Source organism: Symsagittifera roscoffensis, chromosome 2 (genome assembly GCF_963678635.1).
Source record: "Symsagittifera roscoffensis chromosome 2, txSymRosc1.1, whole genome shotgun sequence".
Classification (NCBI taxonomy): domain Eukaryota; kingdom Metazoa; phylum Xenacoelomorpha; order Acoela; family Convolutidae; genus Symsagittifera; species Symsagittifera roscoffensis.
Genome location: NC_087063.1, coordinates 75223402 through 75236253, shown reverse-complemented (window position 1 = coordinate 75236253; position 12852 = coordinate 75223402). Strand labels below are relative to the sequence as shown.

The 12852-nt window shown below is 35.0% G+C and overlaps 2 protein-coding genes across 2 annotated transcripts in view; both read left to right on the top strand.

Annotated features, from left to right (window-relative positions):
* LOC134839972 (uncharacterized) overlaps window positions 1-4188 on the top strand; it is a 24420-nt gene extending 20232 nt beyond the window's left edge. Inside the window, exons 4-6 of the mRNA XM_063855601.1 lie at window positions 2971-3068; window positions 3486-3615; window positions 3934-4188. Coding sequence (XP_063711671.1) covers window positions 2971-3068; window positions 3486-3615; window positions 3934-4188 — 483 coding nt within the window. The remainder of the gene's footprint in view (window positions 1-2970; window positions 3069-3485; window positions 3616-3933) is intronic.
* LOC134840416 (uncharacterized) lies at window positions 3384-12852 on the top strand. Its single transcript, XM_063856197.1, has 6 exons — window positions 3384-3615; window positions 3934-4170; window positions 4493-4801; window positions 9056-9123; window positions 9211-9381; window positions 12193-12852. Exons 3-6 carry the CDS (start codon window positions 4673-4675, stop codon window positions 12548-12550), a joined length of 726 nt encoding a protein of 241 aa, XP_063712267.1. The 5' UTR covers window positions 3384-3615; window positions 3934-4170; window positions 4493-4672; the 3' UTR covers window positions 12551-12852.

Sequence of the window (12852 nt, the reverse complement as noted above, 5' to 3'; positions counted from 1 at the left end):
AAAAACCGCATGAAATCATACTCCCACTCCTGGCCTAACCCACCAGGAAGGACGTCCTGAGCATGCTCTATAGCCGGCCTAACCCACCGCGCTACATCCACGCTTTGTGACCACACCACTATTTTTAATAAGAGCTACTCAAGTGTGAGTAACTCTTCAAAATAACCGAACTAAAACAAAAAGCTTTTGTGAAAACAACTAACTAAAATCATTATTAAAAAATATTAAACTAATAAAAGTTTTATAAAATGTAAAATCACATGATGCAATACATAGATCAGAATGCAACACCAAGGACGAACATCAAAAGACAAGACGACCCCACTACACTCGAGAGAGAATGACCAACTACAATCGATATGCCGCTCACAATCACAACTCAAAGGATTTAGAGTACGACTTGACCTCGCAGAAAAGGATTTCATTGAACTAGACCAATGACCACCTCGATGTTCAAGTATACGTACAGATCCGAGTAACCAGGCATCCCCTCCACGCACAATCTCCACGCCATTCCCAAACTAGATCATACACAAAAGAAGTTCTCCACGCAGAACAGAAAAACCTGATATAGCAAACCATTCTGAAATCAGATTTGAGTTTGTTGCGAAGACTTAGTCGTTGTCATTAGAAGACACAACGTCTTATGTCTCTAACTCCAGCTTCCTGGAACTTCTTTAACAAAAAGGAAACAGAAGAAATAAGATGTTCGCCAAACACCAACTTCCATCATCCATCCTTCGAATTGCAAAAGAACTATTCTAAAAAACTCTGTAAAACCCGGATGGGTGGAACCTGATCTAAACTACATTTTATGATTGGATAAATTAAATGTTTTACCAATGTAAAGTATTTAATATTAACCAATCATGATCCATCTAACTAACAACCCACTTATTTGTAAGTGCTGAAGTTACTTGTAATTTCAGCACCAGAGAGATTTGAATTTAACTTAGAAATTAGTTGGACTCTCCCGAGCACTTCAGCAGCCGCAATAAACCAGTATACCCTAGATCTATTGAGCCTAGCAGAGACTAGTTAAACAACCTGAGACTAGATAGTATAAGAGTAAGATTAGGATCGGTATTAGACTAAGAAGTTGCACGAATCTATCCGGCCGAAAATAAGATAGCGTGACGAGCAGACGGTGTACCCTATCCGAAATTACTCTATGAGTTACACTTCGGTCCTAACTCAAATCTCTAAACCCCCATAACTTTACAAAAAATTATCAGAGGTGAAATATCTTTTAAAATTTAAGCTCAGGACAACCATAGCTTACGAATGATGCAAACAATTTCCGTCAAAAATTTCTAGTTAAAAAGTCAAAATTTGTCTGAAGAAAAAAAACCTACGAGCACAAACATTCCTTTACTTTCGCTACGAAAATCGGAACAATAACATTTTTATATTGATCTATGGAATAAATTCTTTTAAGGGCTAGTCATACAATCAGGGGGATTTAGGGGGACCCCTGTCGATCCAAAAAATCCCCCATTTTTACTATTTTGAGATATACATTTTTGGCTGACAGACACTAAAATTTTTGTTAAGGTGCCTAAAGGCGCTTATATTGAATAGTTTTGAGGGGAAAGCGCGCAATGAAAAACTTCCATAAGTGCCTAAAAACGCCTTTTTTGAGTTTTTTTAAATTTTAACTGCGGCGCAGCTATTTTTGCCAAAAGAGGGTCTTTGCAGTACCCTAACAGAGCTCGGACAATCAATTTGGACGATCTAAAGAAGATGTATTCAGGGACGACCCAATTAGGACGCCCCTGCATACGATTAGATTTGCGGAAAGAATGCTAGTCATGCTCTATTTTTATCTATTTTCATTGAATTGGAATCGTGTGTGAGCATTTTTTCTCCATATGACTAGCTAAATTGTACTTATGTAACATTGTTTCATATTACGTCAGAAAGTGAGGCATGCATGTGTTAAAAAACAAACCCAACAAGCTGTCAGACGCTAGACAAACTTGTATCCAACAACTGAGACGAATTAAAGAGAAATAGGAAAATTCAGGACTTCTGGGAAAATTCAGGAAAATTCAGAATACTAATTTTGAGGGGGGAGCGCGCACCGAAAAAACGCCATTTTTTGGTCAAAATTTTCCAAAGAGTGCCTAAAAACGCCTTTTTTGACTTTTTTTCAAAATTCTGCCTGCATCGCAGAAAATTTGCCCAAAATAGGGAATAAACCGTGCTTAGGGAGAAATCCAAAAATCAATTCGGTCGACCTAAAAAAAGGACGACAAAATTTTCGAAAAATTTCGATTTTTTTTTTGAAAATCCGCCCCCCCCCCCCTCGAGGAAATCCTAGATCCGCACCTGCCCCAATTTCTTGTTTTTTTCACAAATTTTCACTAGATATTTAATTTATATGATTACCATCTGACTAACAAAAACGAACAAAAAATAATATATGGAGGTAAATTTGTCCAACTATGATTTGTTGTTTTTTTTGTTAGAAAAACTTTCAAACGATTTTTAGAATGGTCTCTAAAGCATTGTAATAACTTGGGAATTGCAAACTAAATAGAACACGCAGTGAAATCGAGCATTCTAAATTCGCTGAAAATATACAATTTTCCTTTTTTTTGCCAAGGAAACAAACAGTTCCTCTTCTAAAAAATTAGTCAGCGATGTCAGTTAAAGTGCTTTTTACTGTTTTCAGAAGAATTTTGTATAGAACTTTGTTTTCATAGAAAGAGCTGTTTATGCAACGACGTTTGATTTGTGTGCTGAAGATATTTATTTGCGAGCAAAGTATTTCAAAAGCTTCGTTTTTACCAGGAAACTGCTTTTACGATAATGACTAAATGAATACTTTGAGATTTTGTGGGAAAAGTTAATTGCAACATATGAATGGTTATTCTCCATAAAAACCGTATATGGCTGTGAACGGTTGGCGTTATCTTCTGCGGTGGTTAAACTGGTATATTTTTTTTCACTGAAAATTTTTGTTAGGTCGAAGATGTTATCAAATACAAAGATGAGCGAATGAAAGAGTGCAAGAGTGTTCTGCTTGACTACTGCACGGCATTCATATGCATCAAAAATTTCATGTGAGTTTAAAAAGAAATAAACTGAAAAAATTGAGACTAAAAAGCAGAACAGCTGTTTCGTTGAATTATTCAGTTAATGAACGATTTCACAGGTTAGGTTTGCGTTTGAAAAACCAACCGAAACCTTGATCGCATGTTTTTTAGGAAATTCTAAACGAAGTGCTGGTTTGCTAAAATGTATATTATAAAACAACTTAAGACCAAAAATTTAGCTTTCACGGTTTTTTGCTTTGAATCATTTATCTAACAATTGGTTTTTTAATCCCTATTGCATCAGTTTTCTGGTTACGTCCGTTATAGAATTAATTTTTTTTTTTGTCTTTTTTAAGTACAATTGAATTTCATTGACACTAAATTTTTATCAAAGTCAGCAATTTCTCCAATTTTTCCTTTTCAAAGCAGTTATCTAAATTTTAGGTTTGATGCAGCATCTTACGCAATCAAAGATATCGAAGCAGAACTGTTTATTAGCATCCGTTTACCTAATTGGCCAGGAGAGACCCTTAACATTGACATCTTGCGATTTAACAAAATCAGTTGCAATGAAGTAAGTATGAGTTAGTGGCTAATAAAAGTAGAACACACTACAACACTTCAAAAAACTAATTTTTTAACTCCTTTTTTGCGCATAAATTTTGCATTAACATGCGCTGTACAAGTGTCAAGTCCAAAAATTGCCTTGCTTACAAAATTTTCATTAGTTTTCTCAGATCTGAAAAAAAGTTTAAAAAAAGTTTTTAAAAAAGCAACCAAAAATAAACACATCAAAACTTAATTTTAAAAAAATTACGACAAAATCCAATTAGAAAAGTAACACTTTCTTAATTCACAGCCGCAACATCAAAACTATAATTCTGTGATTTAGTCAAGAGAATCCAAACTGACCGCCTTGCAACAAGTGAAGGAGAGATGTTTGAAACCCCCTCCTCCTTTGTTTATTTGTGCCTACCCTAATTGTTCCCTGGCTAGAAGGGAAGTGTACCAGGGAGACCCTCTGACGTCACAGTTCGAGAGTGTTTACAGTTTGGAGTGCAGTGAGAAGTGTCTACTTGGATACCATGGTGTTTGCTGGAAGAAAGTTGAAAAGGGTGAAGAAAAGTTGGTAGGTTCGCCCCGCTAAGTCAAGTTTTTAGAAATTTTAAAACATTTATTTGAGTAAAAGATCATTGGAAGTGTGCTTAAAAAGTATAAAATTGGTTACTTGTAGATTTAGGGGGGAAAGATGTCTTAAGTTCCCACAGAAACCTTCAGAAATCCTTTTTGGTCGACCAACAGCACTAAAATCCTGAAACCGAAACCTTCCGATAAGTTCTTGGCCCAACTATTTTTTATACAGCTTACTTTTATACTTAATTATACATAATTAGCTTACTTTTTTATACATAATTTTTCAAACCTAGCGTCTCTTAAAATCTCTTTCTTAGCTCTTTCGAAGAAGGTGCAAAACAGCAGCCTGCGCCGGTTGCATTCAGTCAGTTTCAATCATAGATCCCACAACTGGAAAAGTAGAATCCAAAATAGAGGCCGAGCAAAATGAAGACGCAGAACCAAAACTAGATCATAACACTTCTCAGTCTAAGAAAAAGCGGAACCGGAAAACTAGAATGAAACATGATGTAGACCAGCTGAAAACGAAAAAAGTTTTCCAGACGAATCCGAACGAATCCGAAATGAAGAGTCCGAACGAACCTCATTCGGAGATTCACTTAAATCCATCGGGTGGCGCCATTCATGTAAGTCGTAGAAGATCTGATGATCTTTTCAAGGAATACTTGGTCGAATAACAGATCAATTGATTTATGGCTTGTTGTTCCTACCATTGAAAATGGGGAAGAACTTAGTATTTGTGTGTGTTTTAATTTTTTCTTTTTTTTTGTTTTCCGAGAAAAATCAACCACCACAAATAATCATCGCACTGGGTTGAGTTATATATCATATTGAAGCCCTTTCAGTAGTGATTCGAACAAGTTTAAAAAAATATATTAAAATATTTTCAAGAAAAACCGGTGTGATTTTTTTGAATTTTTTTTCTAGTTTCGAGCCAAAAAACTGAGCGTCCCGGGTTACAATAGCTTAATTGTGCTTAATTCAAGCCGCAAAAACTGAATTTTAATCGAGTTATTTCACTCGATTTTTTAAGCGCGTTTCGGGAATCAAAATCTTCCAACATTAGAAAAAAACTGTTTTACAATTGGTACTTGCACATTAACCGGCTATCCTTATTTTTATATAAATTTGGCTAGAAAATCTTTAATTGACGTTGTCTTTGATTAAGAATTTGCTTTAAAATATTGTTTTTGCAAATATCCCTATGTTAAATCGTTTATTTGATTGCCTAATGTTCAAATAAAGCCTTAAAAAAGCCCTAGTTTCCGGTTTCTTTTCTCTTGTCACAGTTGCAAACGGAATACATTTTTTGCGGATTGGGTTCTTACAGGCGATCGCTAACTTCAGAACCTCGTATCCTGTGGAAAGATTGGGCACAAAAATTGGGCACAAGATTATTGTGAAAAATGATATTGATATAGGAAACTAATTTCTCCAATGAAAAGACACCGAAAGCTTGAAGTTCTTTTCGCCGGGAAGACAATGCAGATATATGTTATATTAAGGCTGGGAATACAAGCAAGGATCCGAGGGGCTAAAAAATCCAATCAAAGGATGGTAGGGTTTTTGACTGAGAGTGGGCTACAAGTTCTCCGGATTCCCCAGTTTTATGAACTTCTTAGCAATTATTAAGGGTGTAAAACATCTTATCTAGACATTACCTTTAGGTACAGATAGATATATTTATTACTCCAAAACTCAAAAACTTATCTCGATAAACTTAAATAATCTTGTGATTAATTATTATCTGCTCTCAACTTGAAAAAAAATTTAAATGACTTTTAATTAAGAGTAGAATTAATCATAAAGGCATCCCAAAAATCATACTTGATTCCCCAAAATATTTGAGATTCCAAATGTACCGACATTGACATACCTGCGAGGAGCTAGGATTGGCTTTTCAAAAAAAAGGTCACGATTTCTTTGTTTCCTGGCATGACTGAAAGAAAGACGTTTGAAATCAAAGTGGCAATGAAATCAGAAGAAACCAGTCTAGTGGTTATAAATTGGTGGTTATAAGAATGGCGAATTCAAAGCAGAAGTAATTCAATTGTTTCGAGTGTTTGCCACTAAAAAAAGCTGTATGTTTTCCGCTAAACCGAAGTCTTTTAATCATGCAAGAGTTCTCGCAGTGTGAGTATGAGTACCGCAAATCAAATCAAAGCATGTAAAAGAAATAAATTATCTTCTGCGATTATCTTTTTACAGAAGATATAAGTATCGATATTTGGACTTGGAAAAGACATCAATAAAGATACAAAATAATCATGGCTTTCTTTTAATCAAATATCTTTTTTACATTCCTAGTTTCATGGTTATTACTTGCAGCAGTAAATTGAATCAGAGTTGAGTCTTTTTTGATGACGGATAAAGGGCCACTGATCAGGGACAAAACCAGCGATGTTAGATTTCTGAAAATCGCTGAGCCAATGAGAAATATCTATGATACGTGAGCCCGTGTAGCTGTAGAGGGGTCTACAAGATTGGTACATTTTTCTCGATTTCCGAGCAACGAGTCTTAAAACGGTGAAGAACAATCATCATTAGCACATAGTGATTACCAAAACTTGTTTGAGGTGCAGGCTAGTGTGCCGTTGGAGGCTCGAGAGCAACAAGCAGAGGAACACATAGGAAGAGAAGGCAGCTATCATGGTAGAACACTTGAAGACTACGAATAAAATCGGAAACCATGGAAGCATGATTATCGAATAAACGTGGCGTGGGAAACCTAGGTTGAAATCGTAGAGGTACACAGAACTGTTTCATAACTCATAACTCTTAAATCAGTGCTGCAAACAAACCGATCAGGAAAAAGTGGCCACTGATCAGGGCCTGAACCTGAAAAAGCAAAGATTATCTCTGCGACGTCAACCATTTTGTAAAAAAAAATCAATATAAAAAAAACTTTCAAATTTCAGTAATCTAGCTGCAGTATTTGACCAGTATTTATCTTCAAGTTTACAATTAACCTTTAATTGCACTTTTTGGTACTTTCAGTACGCGAGCTCGAGATGCACAAGGGGAAAGCATACCTGTCATAGATATAGTTCTTGCATTCATCGTGACTGTTTCGGGTAGACCTGTCATAGATAATTATCGCTGGATCAACGGTTTATCAGAAATCCAACTTGCTGATTTGGTAATTGATCAGTGGCCACTTATCCATGATCAGGAAAGTATCAGCTCCGGTTCAAAATTGAAGTTTTAGGGAAAGATCAGCGCTAATTCATGGATTAAAAAAAAACTGACTACAGAAACCCTGAAAATCTCTAATTATTTAGTGAACCTCAGATAATTTAGACTAGAATGGCAATTTGAAATCACTAAATTTGTTTTGTCTGTTAATTATTTTCGTCAGTTTTTGCCTGATTGATGTTTCCTTGATCGTGATTATAATCTCTTGGAAAATATCACGATTATAATCAATTATAAATACTTTAAACACCTAATTTTGGCAATTATAATCAATTATAATTGTCAGAAAAGCATCATAATAAACCGTTATAATCAATTACTTACGCCTAAACTTGGATGCGGGAATTTTACTATATCCCGCAGTAATTTTTGGTTTTGCAAAAACTTTAATTTAAAACAATCGGAAATAAATTCAAATGGCACAATTTTGTACAATTTTTCAACTAAAGTTTTGATATTCTACAGACCTTGGGGAATCTACTTTGCTGCAGTAGAACAATTTTTTTTTACAAAAATTGGTGTCGCAGGCTTTTAAATGTGGCCATCTGGCGTTTCGTCTCAGAGATACCACCATGGTAGCATTCAAAGCCATACATGGATAAAATCTTTTTCTAAAGGTAAATCTCGAAAACAAAAATAACTTTCATTAGTTTTCACTGTATTTGGCAAATGTTTAGCTAAAATGGTTTATTTTTTTACTGAAGTCAAGACACGTAACAAAAATTGAAAATCAATTGGAAGTTTTGAAGGTTTAAATTCAGCTCTGATGCAGGGTTCTATCGTGACAAATTCATCCATGATTATAGCTGAAAACCCTGAAGTAACCCTGCGTCATCGCTAAAACATTCATAAAACTGGAACATCTCTGAACCAGTGATTGCTATTTTTGACAGGTCAACCCGGGTAGATTTATAGTTTGTAAACACATCAAGTACATCACGATGCCATATTTGAATTCGGAAAATAATTGGTTACTTTATTATGTTAATAGAGTTTTCGACTGACTAAAGAAGTAAAATGTTGAAATGTCATTTAGATGTGAAGAGGTTGCTTTTTTAACAATGTTGTTCAAGGTTTCCACCTGGTTCGCAATTGGTACCAATCGTCAACCATTCATTCAGTTGCCGTTAGCTTAGAGTTAGATTACAGTCCTATTTTAGTCTTCTTAATTGCAGCTGTAGTTTAAGGATTTTTTCCTAATAAAGTACGAAGGAGTCAATTGATATAAAAATTTTCGAGCTTCCGTGAGATATTCGGAAAAATTTTAGTTGAGTCAAAATTTATGAGTTTTTATAAGATTTGATTATTTTAAATTACTTCAGTTAATTATTCATCCCACCGCTAAGAAAAACAAGAATAGACTTTTACTGTACAAGTAGCACAGAAGGTTTTAAAGATCGTAAATTTTGATAAATGAGCTTTAATATTTTTTAATTTATAGAAATGTAAATTTTTGTCGATTTTTGGAACGAAAAGCAACCATAATTGAAAAAACGGCTGACAAAGGGCTTATTACAAATCGGCGTATTACTGCAATTCTTGCTTTTGTGCAAAACAAAAAAAAGTTTTGTGGTCGGAACAATTTGTTTGGTCATTATTCTTTTTTAGAATTTTTCAACTCCAAACTAAATAGAATTTAAAAAAAACAATAAAAAAGAAACCCAACTTTTATAACTTTGTTTCAGAAACGCAAGGGGAAACACAGCAATCTAGAGCCACAATTACCAAATATTTCGAACTCGTTCGCAGTTCTGTAAGTGATTCAAAGTTTGCTCTACTATTTCAGTCGGGTCAGTAAATTCCGTTCGATATCCAGCATAGCTATTTTTTTTTGCTTTAGTTCAGAAGACTATGTGCCAAAAGCATCGCCCGAAAAAACAGTCTATAAATCAAACGAAACATACAAGAATGAAATAAAATCACAAGGAGTTTTCGGTAAAAGTTTCAGTCGAAATGTACCCAATTTGGACAGAGATGCGACAATGAAGAATGTTTATACGTTCAACGTTAGGTAAGCTGACTCTTTTTTTTTGGTTCATGCAAACCTAAAATATATGACATTTAGGCAACACAAACTTGTTTAGACAAAAAATGTTTTGAATCAGTTCAAAACCGGATTTAAGAGGGGGGGGGTTAAAAAGTCCACCTTCTTCCCACCCGGCTTCCGACCCCCTGCCACCTATATGAGTTTCGTACCCGCACCGGCCAAAGTGTTCCCCTTTGATGTTTTTTACGAGATCCATTATTACCGGTCGATGGTAAAAGATTTTTGAAGGCGCCTTTTTTCAAAATCTACTAAATTTGCGGAAGATAAGCATTCCAAAAAACCACTAAAATTTGTCCAAAAATGGCATTTTAGTATTTAATCAAACAGTTCAACTCTAAAAACTAAATTGGTTGACTTGGAGAGAGATTAAATTTTTGTCGAATTTCCTTAAGTCGAACTGCTCTCTAAAACACAAAAAAGATTCAGTTCTGAAAAATAAAACTAAAACGACGTTTTAGGGGATTTTGGAAGGTTTAATGGGACCCTTATTTTTTCTACTGGAGCGGGAAAGAGTCCATAGTCGTCCACCCCCCCCCCCCCCCCCTCAATCCGTTGGTGTTAAATGATATTTTTATTTTAAAAAATTAGAAGCATCTTTTTAGCGAAGTTTCTGCGAAGGTTTGCAAGGAAAAAAAAACACTTTTTATCTTAAAAAGTAACTAGAAATAAAATGGAGCTTGAAATTGTTTTATCCGTAAGCGCGTACAATTTTTTTCTCCGGAAGCCATAATTGATTTTTACCTAATTAATCACTCAGGTTTTGTTTCAACCACTGCTAATTATTATCTGACTGGAGAAAAACCAAACATAAAATTTCGCAGTACTGTATCATTGCTGAATAATCAATGAAAAGATAATGAGCAAATTAATTTACTTCTTACAAAAAAAAAATTTCCTACCGAAATGCGAAACCTGATGATGCCTCTGTTACTTATAGCATTTTGTAACTCTGCACCAATGAGGCTTATTTTCTTCATTGTTTTGCGAAAGACATTCGAAGTGATAGGCGTGAGCATACTTTTCTGTGACAAAAAAACGTGCGTTAAAAACAAAACTTCTTTTTTTTTCGTATTTCTTTGTTATTCTGCAAAACTTTTGGTAATCTTGGTAGTTTCGATAAATCACAATTTGTTGATATTTCAGCACCACACGGTTTAATTACGTTGAAACTCTCAAGCATATATTGCTCTGAGTTGTTTTTTGTTTCAATTTTCATAGAAAATGAAAAATATATGTGCCTAGGGTGGCCTGGGAAAAACCAATTTCTAAATAAAAAACGTACCGTGTGGGGTATCGCTCCCATGAATTTTGTGTTTCCACCGGGAACGTTCACACTCTATATTAGCCTGAAACTATTGTGGCTCTAAAGCGAGTCCATCTAAACAGCTCGTTTGATGCTGAAAACGAAAGCTATTTATTTATGCGTGGCGTACAATCTGCACTACAAAATTGACCCAAAAGCATTATAGACAAGCTAATTGGTCGCATTAATTTCATATATGATTCAAGTTTTCACACTTGTTGTTTGATATTTGCAGCTCAATTTTCCTAGCTTTCAAAAAATCTTCAGGGTTTTCAGAGCTTTGGAACGTTTAATGCTTTCGCCTGATATAAGAGCAGTCTTGTTTCTGATCTATGTTACATTACTTGATTTCTAAAAGATGTATGATTAATGCTGCAGCAGTTTTCATTTGCTCTGCGCCGTCAATCTTGAAGTTTTTAAACAGGTTAAAAAAACAGATTTTCTCTTCCAAAAATTTCACCTACACTTTCTGCAAAAAAAACGTTGACTGGGCATAATTGATTGTATGATTGATTTCGAAGCTACCCTTGAAAAGTTTGGTTCAACAAAACCCAATCTTGGACTCAAATTTTTGATAAAAACACAAGTTCCTCAAAAAATTAAACATATTAACTGCGAGTCCTAATCTTATGAGCGTCTTCTTCCGCGACAAAGATTTGTGGGTAATTTCTTGTATTAATTTTATGTAAAATTTCTGGGTATTTGATTGATTATTGTGGCAATTTTGAGATTGTAAAAAGATTTCTCGAGAATGTACAAACTGTTTGATTTCCCTTTTTTCGATATGATAATTTTTTCTGTTCATAAAATCGAATACTTTTGTCGATGTGAACTGTTTATTTTCTTTCAACCCTCCCTAATTTTTATTGTTCGTCGTCCGCCCCTTAGTTAACATCACCCACCGCACACCAAACCCCCCCCCCCCCCACGCCATGTTTACACACCAACCCCTCCCCCACATTCATTTAGGAGAGCGGGAAGAACGCAAACATAGAAGGCGGTGAGTGGGGCGATTGTGTAACAACAGAGTAATCAACTCAAATTTAAACTGATTTTGAACTATAAATAGCACTCAAAAAGAGATAAAAATGGATGAAAATCGTTTATAGTCGAATAAAACTTTATTTACCCAAAAGTTAGAAAACGATAACCCCAATTTTCAGAAATTTGGTATCATTTTTCCTCTTTTACGAAAAAATGAGCCCGAATTTCTGCAGATGAATTTTTTTAAGGAGAACAATCTCTATAATCTCTATTAGAAATTTTGCTCATTTGTCTGCTTTTCACTGTTAATTGCTCTCATTCATTTTCCTATACATTGGGTTCATTCAGCAGAACCGTGAAAAAAAATTAACTTCAAGACCAATTTGGTCGTGAGTTGTCATTCTAGACCCGCATTTAACTAATTCACCAAAAATTTAAATCTATTTTTTCTAGAGTCAGGCCTTAACTGAACTTGTTGTTTTGCTTAGCTCTAACCAGCGCAACAGAACCCGATCAGCTGGCCCATATTCGAAGATCCACCCGAACGACAGAATAACTTATCTGAGAAAGAAAACTACAGCCACTATAACAAATACGATTTCTTCGTCAACAAAAAAGCGATGGCCGTCAATTGAATCAACGATGAATCTGCAGCAATGCGAAACAGAGTCAATGACTTCAGGTGGAAGACGCTCCAGCTTCGCTAACGACAACATGTTCACTAATCGCCCTAAAGCTCAAGGACGAGACATTTTTGACGTCATACGAAGCCGACGTAATCAGCTGCAGAGTCATTCGACAACTAACATCCATGCATATCAAAAAATGAACAACAACCAGAATTAAACGCGCGTCGACTAGCAATTCGGACATATATAATTTGAAACAATTTAATATTACGAATCAGCGAGAAGTTTCTCAAACGAGGAATGAAAGTTCAAGGGTCAGTTGTTGTGTGCAAAACGAGACTAAAGAAATATAGACAGCGAAAAATCAGTTCTCACGTAGGTTTTGAAGGAGATTAAATGGAAAAAAAACAATTTTAGTAGGATGGTTATTTGCAAGAAAAAATATCTTTTAGGAGACAAATGAACGTTAAAACTTATTAACGCCTTATGGAAAACAGATCTTGATGTCCTTGATGAAAA

Bases quoted from the DNA above. Each gene is read 5' to 3' on its own strand.
- LOC134840416 (XM_063856197.1), top strand. From the start codon at position 4,673: ATGAAACATGATGTAGACCAGCTGAAAACGAAAAAAGTTTTCCAGACG. The intron at 4,802-9,055 runs GTAAGTCGTAGA...ACTTTGTTTCAG, and splicing joins CATCGGGTGGCGCCATTCAT to AAACGCAAGGGGAAACACAG. The intron at 9,382-12,192 runs GTAAGCTGACTC...TGTTTTGCTTAG, and splicing joins GTTTATACGTTCAACGTTAG to CTCTAACCAGCGCAACAGAA.